Source organism: Pleurodeles waltl, chromosome 8 (assembly GCF_031143425.1).
Source record: "Pleurodeles waltl isolate 20211129_DDA chromosome 8, aPleWal1.hap1.20221129, whole genome shotgun sequence".
Classification (NCBI taxonomy): domain Eukaryota; kingdom Metazoa; phylum Chordata; class Amphibia; order Caudata; family Salamandridae; genus Pleurodeles; species Pleurodeles waltl.
Window position 1 is genome coordinate 857,463,879 of NC_090447.1, and position 19,441 is coordinate 857,483,319.

The window sequence follows — 19,441 nt, forward strand, 5'->3', positions numbered from 1 at the left end:
CATTATATGCACGGTCTGCACTCAATGTAATTTCCTGTAATATTGTGAAATGTGTGCGGATTTATGCTAATGCAACGATATGAACACTGTATTGCTGATGGCTTGGTTGGCTAGCAACAGGGCCACTGGAATTATGCGGTGGTTAGCTGCAGTGTTTTACACATAATTATGAATTTTCTGCATTTGCCACGAAATCCATCATCTGCTGAGTAATCTGCAGATTTAAGCAAAAAAAAAATCAAATTCAAAAACGGTTCAAAAGTTACTAAAAACACAGTGACACGAGTTGCTGCACAGTGGAAGGCCCCTTTGCAAAAGTTGCCTGGTAACCTTTCGTTTGCTTGTTGCTATATTTAGGTGTTAAACTGGTACTAATGAGGTGTAGCCTAAACCCAGAGAGTGTGAACAAGTGCAAAAGTGACAAAATACTATCACATGCTGCATAATTTGCCTCTGTTTCCTGCATAATTTATTCAACCCTTCCACATAATTTAGCCCTCTCCAGCCACATAATTCCAGTGGACCTATTACCAATGTATTCACATGTAACTGTTCTTTATTTGCCAGTTGTTTGTCTGTACTCGTGAAACTTGAAAATTAATAAAAAAAAATAATACAAGTGAAACAAGCATGTTAAAAACAGAAAAGATAATATTCTTGAGTATACTTCAATATGCTAGTGATAACCACATAGATAATAACGCTAGCCAAAACTGCCCAAAATGAAATGTGACTTCTCCCTGTTACCCATATTGTAACCTATCTCTTCATTTAGTTGATAAAAAAACATTAAGTGCAAAGGCCGCCCCCGCAGGGGGCATAAAGGGCCGGCGCCTTAATGGCCGCCTTGGCCCGGAAGGGACCGGTTTAACCGGTTTAAGTGAACAAGCGCGACAACCAGTTGGCAGCGCGCCCCCCACCCCAGTGTGCCAGCGGGGGGTGGGGACAAAACCAAAACAACCAATGGGGGGGGGGGGGTTTGCATCGTTCAAACCCCCCAATCAATACGACGATGCTAACCCAGGGGTGCAAGGAAAGGTGCCTTTAAAGAGCGCGGTTTGCAATCAGGACCTGGACAACGCGCTGGCACCTCGACGAAGACAGAGTGAAAGTTTGGAATGTAGATGTGTTAAAGGAATAAGCTCAGGTTTTTATGGCAGGTTTACAAATGTTGATTGACAGTGATTTTGGTCTCATGCTCAAGATATGCTGTCAAGGGCAGTCGCACGTTGTCCACATTAATAAAGCGGCCAATTATTATCCACTACATAAGTCATTGTCAAAATCTGTTTTTCATGCATGCAATGCAGTGTGGTCTATTTAAATAATTACATGATGATGCTTACTCTGCAGGGTGCCATGTGCGGGAGTAAGTGTAAGTGTTAGCTCAATTGTGTAGTGTAAAAAGGTAAAATCTAGCCTCAATCTCCCCTTCCCTGTTTTACCAAATGGTGTGATCCTCGACAAATACAAATACTGCTTTTCACAGAGTCTCCTTTCGAGCCTGCAGGCGTCGGACAGAGTGGGACTCTGCTCCCTCTTTACTTCTTTTCATTGTGTTGCAGTGCTGGTCTTCAAGGCGGCAGGTGGGGGTAGGGCCTAGGATCGCAGCAATCATCAAACACTGTCTCCTCCTCTCTCCCTTTGTCCTTGCAGGCACATAATTGGGGGCAACTGAAAGCTGGATAATGAAAAGGGCTTGGGCGTAGGTCGCCTTCTGAGACAGCTTAATTCCATGACCATCAGATTGGTCACTGACAACTGGGGGCAGGTTCAAGTGCTTTGTGCTAATGGCCCTACAAATCATTGAAGTGAGAGGGAAAATTATTTTGTTCCCCCACCCTCGTCCCCTCTGTCCTCAACACTCCAAAATCTGCATCTCCAACACTTCCTAGACCAATGGTGAATACCTACATTCTGCAAGGAACAAAAGGTTGCTGGAGACTGGGTCTTGGCTGGTGTGTTTCATCCCAGTGTCCGCTATTTCTCTACAGGCAATTCTTTCCCTCACCACCCTTCCACCAGTGGCATTCTTCCTTCTGAAGCACGCGTTTTTCTGTTCTCTCCTTCTTGCAAAACTTCTCTTGTGCCCCTCCCCTTAGCCACTGTTTTTTTTTTTTTTTTTTACTCCACCTGCCCAGATGCCACTAATTGTCGCACAGCAGTTGTTTACCCCTGCCTCCCAACTGTCCTCTCATGCTAACCACATCTCTTCCATTGTTCTACCCTTCCCCCCACATGAACTGTCTACCCCCCAACCAGCACGCTGTTCCTCCTCGTGGCTCCCACCACTCGCCTCACACATCATTTACAGGCTTAAATGCACAGTGCTGGATGGAGTATTCCTGTATCCCACTTCTTCCATCTACCCACCTTAAATGAAGACAGGAGGAGAGCTGGAAGAGGCTACCGTAAACGCTCTCATCAATTCTGTACTTTACCCTAGGAATGAAGATGTAAAGATGGTGCCGGAGGATGCACCACTATAGAGCCCTCTTTGCTGCTGCAAGTTAGGTCCTGATTTGCTAGCTTTGCATGTGAGCCACAACATGTGCTGTTCCGCTGATGGGCAATGTCCTGCAAGAGGTCAGTTTAACTGAAACAGAAATGGTGCTCTTAATAGCATGTTATAGCAACCATGCTTTCAATTCTGCTCTGAAGTCCAATGCACATAAAGTATCAAATCCATTAAAATATCAATGTTTTTAATTCCTGCAGTGTACATTATAAATGCAACATTTGTTTAAAATTTCTTCAAAATTCCTGTGGGAAAAATGGCAATGGGAAAAGGGTAATCCCAAACGCGGCCCTAGAGAGGAGTCACGATGCCAGCATGGTTATCAGTTTGTCCCAGTAAAACTGGAATAAGTAGTGCACAAAGTAGTGTTTTCATTGTGCAGTGCTTTTGTGGTATCCGAAGTGAAGAAAAGCCGCAGACAAACGGTTCTTGAAAAGCGGAGTTTATTTCCTTATGTCAACACCAACGTCCTCAGCAGCCATCCACAGGAGGATCGACATCTCAACTGACACCGATGGAATGCGGCTGAGGTCACCAGAATACATAGAAGGCAACCTTCCATAAAGGTGCACTGCCACTTAAAATAATACTAATAATTAAACATAACACTTGTTTCCCCTTAAAAAAACAACAAAACAGATGACATAGATATAACGACAATCCCCCCAACTTGGAACAAAATATATAAATCTACATTACATTGATCGAACATGAACTTAAAGATGTTTCCCACAAGCCGCATGAGCATCCTTTAATACAAAACATATTGACCTAGATATTTAGGTTTACCAATAATCCTTTTGGGTCTATTAACCTCCGCCTCTCGATTTCCGCCTCCTTCCAAACATCCAGCATCACTTGGTTTACTTGCACATTCCATGCACAGATTTCCACTGTTGCATCCATGTTGCGCTCTGCTTCCCTGGACATTTTCACCTGAACCCACCTCCTGATCACTTGCACCTTGCATACTCCAAATTCTATATTCATGTTGCGTCCCGCTCCTCTGCATATTTTCACCTGATCCCAACTCCTGAGCATAACCAACACCCCCACCAAAACTAAAATCGCCTCCGACACGCACACCTGAATGTTGAATGTCAGGCAAAACTCCTTGCCCATCACAAACCTTCACCACACTCCTCTTGTTCCACCACTTAACATTTTCCACCATGACAGAATGCCTTGATACCCTGATGTCCTTAGTGGTAGGATAGAAATGTGATTCCCCACTTCTTTTGCCATGAGGTCTCTTCACTCTAACTTTATCTCCAACACAAAATTGTATATCACACACACTTTTGAGCTTATCATATCTCAATTTACTTTTAACTTGCAATTTCTCCACTCTAATCTTCACCTGTTTAATACCAGGAGTGGCACCCCCTGTCATGGTTTGTTGTACCACCCACTCAGGAGACAGTTCATTACAAGAGTGTCTACCCTTTAATAATACAAAAGGAGTTACCCCTGTAGAAGAATGTGGTGTATTGTGATAACACCAAATCCTTTCTGCCACCACATCCTGCACACTCTTCCCAGCACGAATGGCCAATTGTATAGTTTCCTTAAATATTCTGTTTACTCTCTCAACCAGACCATTACCCTGGGGACTATATAAAGCAGTGGTAAGATGCTTAATATTAAGAGCCTTCAAAAATTCAATCATTTGGTGCGATACAAATTGTACACCGTTATCCGTAACCAAACACTTAGGAATTCCCTCCCAATGAAAAATTTCTTTCAAGAATCCAATGACACTGATAGTATTAGGTTCTCTCAAAAATTTGTACGAAATCCATTTGGAATGATAATCTACAGCAACTAACACATACCTCTTGCCTCCTTTCATACCCCCTATTGGACCAATAAAATCCAAACCAAGCTTTTGCCAGGGTTTATCAGGAAAAGGTACAGGACATAATGGCACCTCCCTAGTATGCAAACTCTTATCTGCCCCCCTACAGTCACAGCAATTCCTAACTACTACCTCCACTTCCGAGTCCATGCCCAGCCACCAATAGTACATTCGCAACCGTTTCCTTGTGCCGGTAATTCCCACATGTCCCTCATGAGCTAATTGACCTAATTTATACCTTAATTCGCTAGCAGGTACTAAACGCTACCCCCTCAAAACAAAACCATCTTCCACATTCAACTCATCTTTGACTTTGTCAAAAGGTCTCATCACTTCAGGAACGCGATTTCCTCCAGGCCAACCCTCACAAATATACTGTTTAATTAGTAAAAGAGAATTATCCTTGTCCACAGCCTCCTTCCAAGCTTGTCTAGAAATAACCTCTCCCGAAATAAACATACCATCAATCATACCAACTACGACATCTTCATCTTCAGTTAGCTTATTCTCAATTGGAACACTAACAGGACACCTTGAAAGAAAATCTGCCCTGCATTTATTTCCCCCTGAAATATGTTTTATTTTCATGTTGAATTCATATAACTCAGCTAATAACCTGGTCAATCTAGGACTGGTTTTACTAAAAACTTTATCATTCCACAAGTAAACCAAAGGCTTGTGATCCGTGACTATAATAAATTCTCTCCCCCACACGTATGTTGAAAAATGGTTAGCACCCCAAACACAAGCCAACACCTCCCTCTCAATGGTGCTGTAATTCATCTCAGCCTTAGAGAGACGCCTGGACGCAAATGCGATGGTATGCTCCCTACCCTCCACCATTTGACTCAAAACGGCTCCCAGGCCAATTCCGCTCGCATCCACAGTAATGATAGAAGGTACACCCTCACTGAAAGGTTGAAGGGCAGGAGCCTTCATTATAAGATCTTTGAGTATTGAAAACGCTTTCATTTGCTCTTCTTGCCACTGAAATTTCTCTCCTTTCCTCAACATTTTCCTCAAAGGTTCAGTCTGATAAGCAAAGTTCTGCACAAACCGTGAATTATATTCACAGAGACCCAGAAACAATTTCAATTGGTCTTTATCTTTAGGGGACGGAGAATTTTCAATTGCATCTAACAAATCCTTCTTGGGTAAAATTCCTTGAGCCGAAATCCTGTGTCCTAAATAATCAACTGAATCAACCATAAATTTACACTTCTCTTTTCTTACCGTGATCCCATGAGCCTCCAAAATTCCAATAACCTTGTCAAGTTTGTGTATATGTTCCTGAACCGTCTCTGAACCTATGAAAATATCATCCTGGTACGCCAATACACCATGCTCCTCACCAAACAGTTGATACATAAGTTTCTGGAACACAGATGCTGCAGACACTAAACCAAACGGCATTCGCAGAAACCGGTAAGCGCCAAACGGTGTAATAAATGTTGTGAGACTACGAGATTCTTTACTCAGCTCAACCTCATGATAGGCGGACTTGAGGTCAATCGAGGAAAATACTCTCATTCCCCCCAATTGCACCAACAAATCCTGAATCTTAGGCAACGGCAAACAATCTACCAAAATGTTCCTGTTCATAGACCTCAAGTCCACACATAATCTCATGTCTCCTGATTTCTTAACCGCCACTACAATCGGCGACACCCATTGAGATGAATCAGCTGGCTCAATAACCCCTTGGCGCATAATTCACACAGGTGATCTTTCAACTTTCCTCTAATACTCAAAGGTACATTCCGCACTTTATGCACCACAGGTACAGCACCAGGTTTAAGAACAATTTTATGTTCATACCCCTTTACTAAGCCAAGTCTGTCTCTGAAAATAATTGAATGTTTATTAAGAACATCTTGAAGAGAATCTAACTTCAAGTCAATTTTCTCAACCAAAGTGATTGGTTGGTCTGTACCTGGTCTGAGAACCATTCCAAACTGCCCTTGGTCTCTCCACCCCAAAATGTTGTACCCTCTCTTTGCCACGTAAACTTTAGTATTAATGGTTTTATGTTGGTAACAAACCTTCTCAACAAAATACCCCATCATATCTATTTCTTGACCATCAAATGCTACAGTTTTTATATCAGGCGGCAGTAAGGTGAGATCATTCCAATTCAAATGGTAATTCACATCCGAAACGATGATTATGGGTGAACCAGAATCTACCGTAACATCTAACATTGCATCACCTATTTTGATTTCACACACAGGATCTTTCGAAGGCTTGCAACTAGTATTACGGTCATGCATAGTATCAACAATCAAAACACACCTTTTCATAAGGTCAACTTCATTATCCTCTGTCTGCCATGAGGAGTGTTGCTGCTCAACCATCATGACTTTTTGCGATTGTTTACATACTCGTGCAAAATGGCCTGTTTTCTTGCACTTCATACATACTTTCCCTAATGCAGGGCAATTAACTGCATTGGCTACATGTGACTTAGAGCCACACCTATAACAAGGTAAACCCTTAGTATTACTTTTCTTAGACTCCGTTGTAGCAGACACAATTGTTTTGGATTTTGGGAAAACCATGTTCACATTTTCTACTACGTTCATTTTTGTTCTACTCGGTTCTTTAGAAGCTAATACAGAACGCTCAATACCTCTGGCTATTTCTAATGTTTCATTCAGGGACGGGTTCCTACAACATAAATTTTTTTCTTGAATTCTAATATCAAAACAGTTCACTACTAATTGATCCCTAAGGTATTGATCTAAGGGGCCTATAAATTCACAAGTGGAAGCCAATAGCCTGAGCTCAGCTATAAAATTGTCAACCGACTCATGTTGAAGTTGCTTCCGAGTAAAGAATTTGTGTCTCTCAACAATGATGCTAAGATCATCTTTAAAATGATTTTCTAGCCTATTGACAGCTTCCGTGAAAACATCCCACTGACTGGACAAAGGTATAACTTGGGGTAGATGGTCAAAACTTCTTTGTCCTTCTGTTCCCAGGCAATTGTACAAAATCGCTTTCTTCCGAATAGCAGAAAAATTTGATCCATCAATCGCTACCAAATAACTTTCAAAAGATTTAAACCAGTGGTGCCATTTCAGTGTGGGAATGCCAGGTTCAGGTAAAAATGCCACCGGTAAATTTGCCGTTTGCATGGTAAAAATTAACGAACTGTGCGCGTTACCGTGAAATTAACTTGCACCACAACCGTTGACTCACAAAACAACAGTTGAACTAGCAGTGTACAAATTACTGAAAATTTGCAGAGAAATCCCAACTGCAAACGCTGTTTCAATTTTCCTTAAGATGCTTGAAATAAAGTGTGCGAATCACTGAAGACTCGCAGGAACACTCCAACTGCATACGGTCCTATTATCTTCCATAAGATGCTTGAATTAAAGTGTGCGAATCACTGAAAACTCGCAGTAACACTCCAACTGTCACTGAAGAATTATTCAGCCGCAGGCAAAGTTCAATGACTCACCAGACTATTGGAAAGTGTAAATAGGTTCTTGAAAATTAAGCAGAATGCGAGATGCTCGACTTCTAAACGCGAAGCTTGCACAGAGAAACTCTCATGACTCTTTGAATCTCTTTCGAAGTCTGTCTGGACAGTAACTATGGTAACTGTGCTGCGAAGAAGCCGGGGCCAGGTCCAGAATGCACAGAGTGAGGAAGTATAGCAACAGTAACTATGGTAGCTATGTCACGCAGGAATAAAGCGCACGGGCTCAGATTGAAAAATGCCGGTAGAAATTTCTTAACTGTGTCACTAGCAAAACATACGCGTTGCCATAAATTAAGATATGAGCCTTTAAATAAACAGCGCTGGAAGAAGTCGATCGATAGAACACATAAAATTCTTTAAGCAAAGTCTTAAGCACGAGTCTCCACCGAATTCACAATGCACAGATGGAAACGTCCTCTGAATAAACTTGCCTTTCACTTCCGACCGTAAACATTATTACCTTACAGGAACAAGTAAAAGAAACCGCTGCGAGGACAGCTGAAAACACTTGTACATGCGTAGGTTCCGTTCTGTTGGTGTTGATTCAACTCCTCCTCGTCGCCAAATTATGTGGTATCTGAAGTGAAGAAGAAAAGCTGCAGACAAACGGTTCTTGAAAAGCGGAGTTTATTTCCTTATGTCAACACCAACGTCCTCAGAAGCCATCCACAGGAGGATCGACATCTCAACTGACACCGATGGAATGCTGCTGAGGTCACCAGAATACATAGAAGGCAACCTTCCATAAAGGTGCACTGCCACTTAAAATAATACTAATAATTAAACATAACAGCTTTTCCATTGGTAAACCTATTATACACAACATGAGTTATGAGTTATGCTACTTTTGACAGACCCAGGCTTCGTTTGACTGCAGAATGAGGATTCACAAGCATTTGTCTGCTAATCTAGCAAACCACTTTATTTGAAGAGACAGGACACAGCGCTGCAATGCCTACATAAGGATAGTGCAGGTCAACTGCCTTTGTGTAGATGAAATCCACGCAAGGCAAACATGAAGGCAAATTCTGCATTTGCCTTACAATGCACTCTAAGCAACTGATAATAGAGGCATTTTCTTAAGCTGTCTAAGTTATGCCTCTGGTTAGGCATAAATTATATGTTCTGGCTTTACATAGCTGAGCTGTCTCTCATTCTACCCATAAAGTAAGGTGCCAGATACCTGAGCTCCACCCAAGGTGACAATACTCAATTATCAAAGGTCAAGAGCTACAACCCATCATTTCTGGACAATGTATTCTAAAATTGCCCCTGGCCCTGCATTTAGTACCTGAGGGTACCAATTGAACATACTGAAAACCTATACACTCTGAATATAAGTTGAGCTGAATTGTTAGTTATATAGTTTAACACACTTCCTAAGGCATCTCAATGCTGAACTAACAACATCATAAAAGATATGAAAATAATCAATAAAGTAGATGGAGTTTAACAGCCATCCTCAACAAAGAATTGTCCTCTATTTTGTGCAGGCCGAAAAAACATCCCTGCAAACGGACATCCTCCCACCCATACAGTCTTTCTAACTCGGGGGACTGATAGCTGAAGGGAAGAGCCAAAACGAATGGATGGTTTAGACTTGGAAACAAACACATTAGTAGCATGGGGACTGTTTCACAATAGGCTATGTGGGCAAAGCTGAGTGCCTTATAATTGGTTAATCAGAAAATGTGAAGGGCAGCATATGTCTTTAAGTAGTGGGGTAATTTGAAGCTGAGGGGGCCAAAATGTCAGTCTTTTTGAGAGGTTATGCAAAGGTGTTATCTGTTGAGGTCAGTAGTTCAGTAGTCTGTCTTACCAATGGACACTTAAAAAAAGATATGTAATAGATACAGTCTGATTGCAAATTACTAAAAAAATATATTTTTCACACACTCATTTTATCTTAAACACTAAATAGGACAGATTTACTAAATCATTCAAAGTTTAGAAATTAGATGTACTTTTAATCATAAAACTTTATTTTTGTTGAAAATTAGCTGTAAAGTTTTATGCAGAGTATTGCTTGTGCTGCTGTGCATCAAGGTAGTGTCCCATGAGTGTTACATGGGAGTTCCCATGCAACCACCTGTGGTTTTTGACACAAAGCCCTATTGACTAACAGTATTATTCAGTGTCTTGTGGCAAGAAACGCTATTGCGAGGCGGGTGTTAAAAAGGAGAAATATTTTTATTTCTCCAAACCTTTTCCCCGTTGCAGGTGAGCTGCTTTGTACAGCACACATATAACAAGAGAAAAATTTTAAAGTTCACCTCAACATAGCATTTTGTACTGGAGTGGTAACCCTGGCTAGAGAGCACACACCCAGGTTTGCAGTATGGTGCAAAGATGTGTTTGTGGCGCTAGGCAGCCAGTTTATGCACCTCTGCACAGGAAGAGAGGAAGTACATCATTTCTTTGAAGATATGGTGCTGTCCTGCTCTCTTCTTTTCATGCAACGCAACACAGCAACTTTGATTGCTAGGTTGCATAAAAACTTAAATTCTGCCCCTAAATCGCTTTGTGCATTTTACAGCAGCCTCACTTACACTGTGCATAATACAAATTTAAAAAAAATACTTTCATATTCACTGTGTTTTCTGTCACAGGCTGGGACCACATAGCACAATAAATATATACGTCACTATTCCACAGTGCACCAACCAGGATTCAATCCTCAAGAGACATCCTCAATGATCGTATTAACCAACTGAGATGTATAACCTAAAATAGTGCATTTCCCACTGATTACTTTAAATGTCTTATTTTTTATTCATTTTATATGAACATAAGAGGCCAATAAATGTATATTTTTTTTGCAGTTTTTATATAGTGCAAACTTGAGCCATGTTGCAAAATAAATTGTTCTTTTTCAGCCACCTTTCTACCTTTTCGACCCCATTGTAGTCAATATCACAGGTGTACTACATGCAGTGTTTTAACTGATTTGTTATCAGTTTTTGGTCTGTCTGTGTGGCCTCCCTTCCTTGTTTTTTAACAGATTGCATCAATGTGTGAATATCATCTGTAGGGTGGTCTGAGCTTTGTTGGACATATTATTCAGGGCATAATTGCAGTGGGAGCTCTGTGTCCAAGACATATGATTAGTTTGTGTTCTCTTTGGAACATTACTTTAGAATTGGTATTTGGTTTCAGAAGCTCACTTTCTTGCAGTGATTGAACTCCGTGCCCTTTTTTTCAGAAGATGTCCCCTCTTTCAGAAGGCTCTCGTGATGGGGCTCAATTATGGCCACATATTAAATCTGGAGATAAATTCCTTCGAGGTAGACACTACCAAACGTTTTGGCCCAGTGTTGAGTTATGATGCTCCATAGGTGCTGATTTGACGTTTGATAAATTGATACTTCTCCAAAAAAAAGAATTTGGAGTCCACTTGTGAAAGGACATTGTGGTAGACGGGGAATTAATTGAGGATATCTTTCTCATTGAAAACACTAATGCATCCAACCATATTCTGTTCCAATATTGTGAGTTTTGGGCTACAATGTTTGACCAACTTGACTTAGCTACCCTAGCATCCCCCATAGTTCATTATATAATTGATGCTTCTGCTTGTAGTTCGTGAATGTCATTATGCTTCAGAGCTAAAATGTGAGTGAGTTGTCATCCATTGGGGAAGATAATTGTTGGCACTAGGTTTGGGGCATCACATTTTCCCTGATTTTTGGGAATTGATATCTAGGCCTCTTTAAGAATGGGTCTTTGGGATCCATATACCAGGTGATAATTACAAATATGCTTTTGGGCTATACTACCATTTCTCACTGGCTTCACAACGAGATCTCATTGTGCAAGCTTTGTGTCTGATGGGTAATTTCTTCTCGATTGAATACATGGACCTGGACTTTTTTTGCCATCACTTTTCTCATTTTGAGTTATGATACTGTGAGAAATTGGATTTTTGATTGAGGGGGATGAAGCAAATACCACAGTCCCTGTTAAAGTGAACCACATAGGTCACTAAATTAACCTGTGCTTACCCCTCTGGAAGCTTGGCACAAAAGCAGCCAGACTTAACTTGGAGGCAACGAGGAAAGTATTTATGCAGCACACAAGTAATAATAAAGTGACAAAACAACAGAAAAAAAATCCCACACTGTTGAAATGGCCCTTTCTGCAAGGCTATCCCCAAACTTCTTGCCTCTCTCCTCATATTTTTCTGACCCTCTTTTAGTTGGCTTTAGTACCCGAGTGTTGTGCTATCCCCACCCCATCCAGGAGGGCCGAGGAGAGGAAAGAGCACAGAGAGGGACAGCTGGTCATATATATATTTGTTTTTGGGGGGGGGGGGTGGAGTGTGGACGGGGCGCGCACTACCCTGGTAACCCGGGGGCACAAACTGACACCTACTGGAGTATAGTCCCTGCCGTGACCTGGCTGAAGCCCAGGGAGAAGCTCCCCCCCTCCTCGCCCCCCTTTTCGGCCAAGGACCAGCACCGCTCTGAGCTGTTGCGTATGCTGCTGGAGGATCGTGCCCATGGTCACTGGGAGGCGGAGCTGTAGTTCCTTTTGGTAGAGGTGAACTCTGGTGCCTCGCCCACCACCTCTGCATCCGCCTCTGCATTCCCGGACCACATGAGGTCTTGGAACAGCCGAGAGCCATCCCTCCCAGCACTCATTGTTGTCTCTACCTCTGAGAGATTGAAGACAGCAGTCCAAGAGGCCCCATAGGGCTCTAGCCCCACCGTGACCTTGGAGCATCCCTCTTGGGATGGAGGAAGGCTGCGTGGAGATTTGCTAGATTCACCAGAGACCCATTGAGGGCTCCCTTCCATCTCAAGGCACAGAGCTGCAGAATAACCATATTCTGTGTAACGGGCGTGCAGATCCACATGGATCTCGCCTGAGTGATTATCCTTGTTTCACTGAGGTTCCAAAATCTACTGTAATACTGCTGGTTGCGAGAGCAAAGGTGCTGCATCATACGTATTGTGGTTGGTTGTGAGTTTTAGGGGCTGCCTTGGAACTAGTTTTCATTTCCTACAAAGTATTTATGACTGATAGCGAATTATGATGCTCCACATGTTTTCCTCTAAACTAACTCCTGCATTTCTTGGCCTGATGTTATGATGGTTGTCATTTTAGTTCTGGCATTGCCAGGATAATACATAGCCTTTCGAGATTGACATAGTGTGCACAGTACTGTTTTTTTTAATGATGCTGGCAAACATGTAAGCTACTGGTTCATATTCCTGCACTCATTATGATGGTCTGACAATTGCCGGTTTGGTAATTTACGTTGATTTGGTCTATCATGTTTATGCAATACAGTTTATTTGTATATAACCTTTTGTAGGGTTTCTTTTGTAGTGTAATTATTGCCACTGGTGTGCATGTGTGTGTGTTGCACAGAGGCTTTACATACGACTGCTGGAGGTCAGCTTGACATCTCTGTGCCAAGCTACCAGGGATGAGCACAGGTTATCTTTGGGTGTAGCTTACTCGCCCTGACTAGAGGGGTGGGTTCTTCCTGGCTGAGGTGCATACCCCTAGCCAACCAGAAACCCCATTTCTAACTCATACCAATGTAGAAACCTAGAGTAAACTTTAATTACTAAAATGAGTCCAGAATGACAAAAATCCAATCAGTATCCAATTCTAAGGTTTTAGGTAAGTATAGTGCCTAAAAACACAAAGTGCCTCTCAGGGTCATCTGGTTGTGCTAGACTGGGGGAAAATCACAAGTTCAGGCAGACCGCAATGGAGTGCGGGCTAAATTCAGGGACCAGGTTAGTCCAGCTGAAAGTTACCCTCTCAAAGTCTGGAGTGAGTGTCCAGTTTGCAGTGGAGGTGGTCACGAGGAGAGAGTCACTGTAGTTCGAAGAGCAGGCCTGGCATCGCAGACAGTCATTGCTGGAGCTTCACGCTTGAGGTCAGAGCAGACTGTCGTCAATGTAGAGTAAAGTGCAGCTTTCATGTTGCTGGTGGTCTGTGTAGTCAGGTTCACCATTAGCAGTCATTGTGGGGGGCAGGATCTCAGCTTGAACAGGACTGTTAGCAAAGAGCCTGAAATATCCAGATTTCTCCCTTTCTTCACAGGAGGAGCTCAGCTTACGCCAGCCAAGGCTTTGTGCCCTGGGGAGCAACCTCTTGGGGATCACAAACTCATTCCAGGAGACCCCGGCAGAGCTCAGGCACGTCCAATTGAAGGTCCAGTGTAGCAAGGCAGTCCTTCTTCTGTAATGTCCACAGGTCCAGGAGTGTACTGAAGAGTTGGTCTGCGGGTCCTATATTTATACCTGGTGCTAGCATTGAAGTGGGAGAAACTTCTAAACTCCACCCCCTCCCCACACACATTTGGTTGTGGAATTACCTTCCCTCCCATGCCCAAGCTCCAAGTAGTTGTGAGGGTGATGGTAGGCTGGTGTCAAGTTCTTTGAGTTTGCTTGAGGCATACACTTTAGTTGGGGAGGGAATAGCTCTGCCCCTCTCATTATGGCAGGATGGCCCATCCTGCCAACACCTAGTCCCCCTTTGTCTCACTGTCTGGTAGGAATACGCAAAGGCCAGCTGCATTTAGTCATGTGACCCAGGACACAAACTGCAGGTACCAAATGGTTAAGGCATGAAAATGCCAAACCTTCTAAAAGTGGTATTTTTTAGAATAGTGTTATAAAATCTGTCTTGACCATTCAGGAGGATTTTAAAATACATTTCTTTTGAGTGTAAACATGACACCCCTACCTACTTCCAATCAAAGGTTATCACTTAGTAAATGTAATAAGGTAACCCGATGTTATCCTGTGGGTGAGGTAGGCCTTACAGTAGTGAAAAACTAATTTGGGAGTTTTTCATTACCAGGACAGGTAAAACTTTAAAAGTACATGTCTAACTTTTTAAATATACTGCACATTGCCCAATGGGCTGTATAGGGCCTACCTTAGAGATGACGTATATTTATTAAAAAAGAAGGTTTCGGTCTGGTAAATTGTTTATTTTGCCACAATAAGTGCTGCAGACCCACTAGTAGCATTTCATTTACAGGCTCTGGGTGCATGTTGTACCTCCTTACTAGGGCCTTCTATGTGCCAATCAAGTGTAGGCCAGTTTTACTGTGTTTTAAGGAGAGTGTACAAGCACTTTAGTACTGAGTAGCAGTGAAGTGCACAGAGTTGTAAAGCCAACAAAAAAGCTCATTTCAGCAAACAAGAGGGGAGTAAGCAAAAAATATGGGGGAAGACAACCCAAAGGCAGACAGGTCTTACAGGAAGCCTGTCAGATGTACAAAAAAAAACTGCCCATCCAGTTACTGAACACCCTGCTTCCTTTTTTTTGGCTGGTCTATATTCGTAACACCTGTGAGGTATACAGTTAGGACACTTTTGGAGACTGGCAGAAGTAAATCTGATGGTTGCCCAGTTTTTGTTGTTGTTTCAGAATGAGCATGTTTTCAAAATAGATTACTAGCTATTTTAATTGAAGTGTAGTGTATTGTGGTGGCACAAACAATGAAAAATACCATCTTTTATAAAGTCTATGCTTGTATAATCACTAAAATACACTAACCTGTTGGCAAAAAGAACATGAGTTACAAAACACAAAGCCAATGGGGTGTAATTAGCGAAATGCATTCGTAGGGAAGCTTTCAGCATGTCCCCAATATGCCTTTGCAACCAGACAGCTGGGTTGTCTGGTAGGCTTCGACCTAAAGAGGGAAATCACATTCAGTCAAATTAACAGTCTGCACGAGGGAAATATCATATGTTTTGGAAAGGTTTCACTAAGGGTTACCATGATTTTCTTTCTTGCTGATGATGAAAATTAATTTCATACTGTCACTGTCCTTAGTGGTATCTAAAGCTACCCATGGTCTTAGGTTTCTTATGTTTAGTAAAAACCTCTTAATAGAAGATAGATTTGATTCAGTGCCAAGGATAAGACGAGAAACCCAATCAGGGTTTTGGAATAATTGTGTTAATTGGAGGTGGCCCAAACCCTCGAAGCTTGATCTACTGACTTCTGTAAAAGGGTGTACTTGCTTTAATTAAGCTTTAACATTTACCATATTGCTGCATGATATTTATTTTGAGCTGATTGCTGTCTCTTGTAAGATGTAAGGTGCTGTTAAACATTTACCGTGTGAAGGGCCCTTTGCAATTTCACTGTTGCATAAACGTCCTAGATGGCACCATTTACAGACCCTGCCTCGTGCGATCCCCAATTAGGAATTTAAAAGACATTAAGTTACACGCCGTTTTTCTGTACCTGAAAAAAAGAATGCTGCACAACCAAGCCGTATAGTAAACAGCAGACCTCAAAATGTTTTGCTTGCCATAGTCACTTATGGCTTCCTCTCTTTACAGGAGGTCAATTAATTTCCCCAGATCGAAAGTCAGGTTAAACTTGCAAAAACTCTTGTGGCTCAAATCTTCTGAGAGCAATCTGTCAGTAAACTGAATACAATCTTTTCTGTGTCTGTTTAGTTTTTCGTGTGCCAAGAAGGAAGATGAAAAAGCCTGGGTACTGTGTTTAATTCTAGTAATACATGCATTTAGTTGTTCAATACTTGTGTAGGTGCTCCATCCCTAATTAATTAATGAGCGTTGATCGCCAGGAAAGGAGTAATCCTGAACTCTTAATGCTCAGACAAAACTGTTAAGAAAACTTGCACAACAACACTTTGAAGTTCGTTGTATTTATAGATTTATTCAAATAATAGCATCATTACAGAAAGCACATATCAATTATTAAGGGAATTAGCATAAACCAAAATCCTAATAAACGAAATAGTGCAATGTTCCATTAAGACATTAAGCAAGCCACGGAACATTAATGAATCAGTTAAATAATAGTAACTAGGCCCTAAATACCACATGGACCACAGACGCAGTCAGTTTTGGAGTACTAACGAACATCTTAAGATGCAGAAAACTTGTGATTGCATACAATAGAGGCAAGTAAAACTGCAAGCTAACAGAAGCAGAATACTGCTGCCTAAAAGTCCGATAGGGTCAAAATGTTACATGATATAGGACGACCTGGCATTACTGTCTATCTGATCGGAACCATTTCTGGAAAAGTGACGGCCCTGGAGCAAAGTCTACTACATATGAGCATTACCCTTGGGAAACTGGCACATGTGCGCCCTAGTCAGTCACATGCCATGATCAGCTATGAACAATCAGAAGGGCTGATTAAGGGTCACCCACAAGAGAGCTGTGCTTTTTAAATTGTTGTAAGCTAGTTTAGATTGAGTCATAATTCTTACCAGTGCATGAATTAGTACTGGGCAGTCATCGAAGAGGGATGTGGGTGCATACACAATGCATAACCTCTGCCCTGGATTGAAATAGGGGGAGGGTGGACAACACTCCCTCCTCAGGTTGGATACACTTGTTTTACATTTTTAATGTCCCCCAGTTTTTCTCTTTTAGGGGGATATCTGCGACGCACATTTCATGAAGCTACTCTTTGAAACGGAGAATATTGATATAGTGCTTCATTATGCAGCACAAACACACGTTGGTGAGTGTTAATATTATCCAATTACTAGAATATTATTTTTGTAAGTAAAAAAATTATGTTGAAGCAAGTTCTTTATTAAAGATATTTAGGTCTGTGATGACCATCCATTCCCTCAAGCTCAGACTTTCTGAAAGTGTAAACTTGATTGTCTGCCAGCAGATGCAACAAGGTAAAGAGGGCGAGGTCACCCTCTTGTACAGCACCATTGGACTTAAGCCCATAAGGTGACAACATTTATTGAGAGGGCAGTCACAAAGTGCTCAACCAAAAATGGCCCACATTGCCCCATTCTAATCTCAGCCGTGCAGCGTAGTCTGGTTTAAACATTTTTGACTTGGCAGGTTTTACCCTCCAGACAATTTCTGGTTGCTGAGGGAAGCATGTATAAAACAAATACTTTTTTAAAGCACAGGCTAATCCTGTATATGTTTATGTGAACAATGAGTTAGCTACTTTATAAACGAGATAAACTCTGATTTGTTTGCACACTTAAAATAATTTCTATAGACTTAACACTTTATATCTATTTTATAGCTACCTCTTTGAAGGCTAACGTATATTTTAGTGGTCTTCTTTACTTTTTGACTTTTTAACAGCACAGACAAATATTTCAATTTACATATTCCACATGACCGGTGCCCGCACTCTTTCATCTGATCATACTGAAGGTAGAACTACAGAAATATTCCACTATGTCCTTTAACAAATCTTGTGAAAGAAATATTTTCTAGCTTTCGCAACAGCAAAAATTCATTTCTATTGAGGAAGCAGAGGCGAGGATGATGCTTTTCTTTATTCAATTTATTTAACAGCAACCTTTCTCAGGAACAAGCTACCTTTCCCAGTAGCCTTAGGGGAAAGCAGTACAAGAAATCAAGCAATCGTTGAACAGTACTCGTAACATTGTCCCTCAACACTGTTGATGTCCCCTCTTTGTTCGTGTGGCAGGTGCTGTCCAATTCATAAACCCCATGTATTCGCCAATTAATCTTACTTTGAGGTCTTGTTTCCTGAAAATTAAAACCATCTTGGAAATTCCATCTGAAACTTGCTGTCCATATCAGCAAATCAACAGCAACAACACAATTGCGTTCCTCTACCCAACATTATAGATGTTAAACATGACAAACTTTCAATATGTAAGTAAAACATGTTGAATGACAGAACAGAAATGAACCATGAATAAAGAATACTTTTACCTTTTAAAGGAGCCCATCAAACTTGCAAAGGCAACCAGCTGTTGGATAGTGAGGGCACAAGGCACTTGATATAGGTAGGAATAATCCTCACCTCCTTGTCCTTCATAGAATTAAAACTTTCCTTTAAGAAAGCTAGGACATTTTTCATTCTATTTTGGGACTGGAGGCTCAGATTATGCTTGTTCAAAGCTTCGCTACCACCAATGAAGCCATAAGGACTATCAGCTTGAAGTAGAACGTCTTAAATGTCAAATCCAATGACCAATGTACTACATTTAAGATGTCCTCCAGACGAGCTCCTAACACAAATGCCTTAGATTCCATAGCACCCCTTGCTGACTGTGCTCCAAAAGTAGAAACCTAAATTCCTTCTTCCTGAAAGATTCCCCTCCCCCACCGTGCTATGGTGGAGATTAAACCACCTTAAACAATTTATGGAAGGCTATCGAGCTGCCGTTCCCCAGCCAGACGTAGCTCCTCCATAAGTTTTCAAGCATCGGACAACACACAACTTTAGGCTGTTGTGCAAACGAAGGATAAGTAACCAATCTGGAAATACATTTAATTATCTTGGAAACATGATAGATAACACCATCTTGGATAATGACCCTTGCCGAATTATCCAGGGCCCTTACATCTGAGACTCTTCTACAAGATATTAAGCATAGTAACATAACCAAATTACCAGACAGTTGTTTCCTGGCCAGATATTTATTTAGAGGCCAAGAGAGAAAAAGATTAAGGACTTTGTTCAAGTCCCACAAGGCCAAATACCTGGGACCCGCAGGAAGGGGAACCGCACTCCTCATCAACTTCCTGACCAGATGGTGCTCCCCCACTGTAAGGCTTTCATTGGGCAAATGACCCACTGAAATCGCAGAACGGAAAGT

At 41.6% G+C, this 19,441-nt stretch overlaps 1 protein-coding gene across 1 annotated transcript in view; it reads left to right on the plus strand.

Annotated features, from left to right (window-relative positions):
* The window catches only part of TGDS (TDP-glucose 4,6-dehydratase), a 377,842-nt gene that overhangs the window by 185,734 nt on the left and 172,667 nt on the right, over positions 1-19,441 (plus strand). Inside the window, exon 4 of the mRNA XM_069205136.1 lies at positions 17,262-17,352. Within this exon, the coding sequence (XP_069061237.1) occupies positions 17,262-17,352 (91 nt within the window). The remainder of the gene's footprint in view (positions 1-17,261; positions 17,353-19,441) is intronic.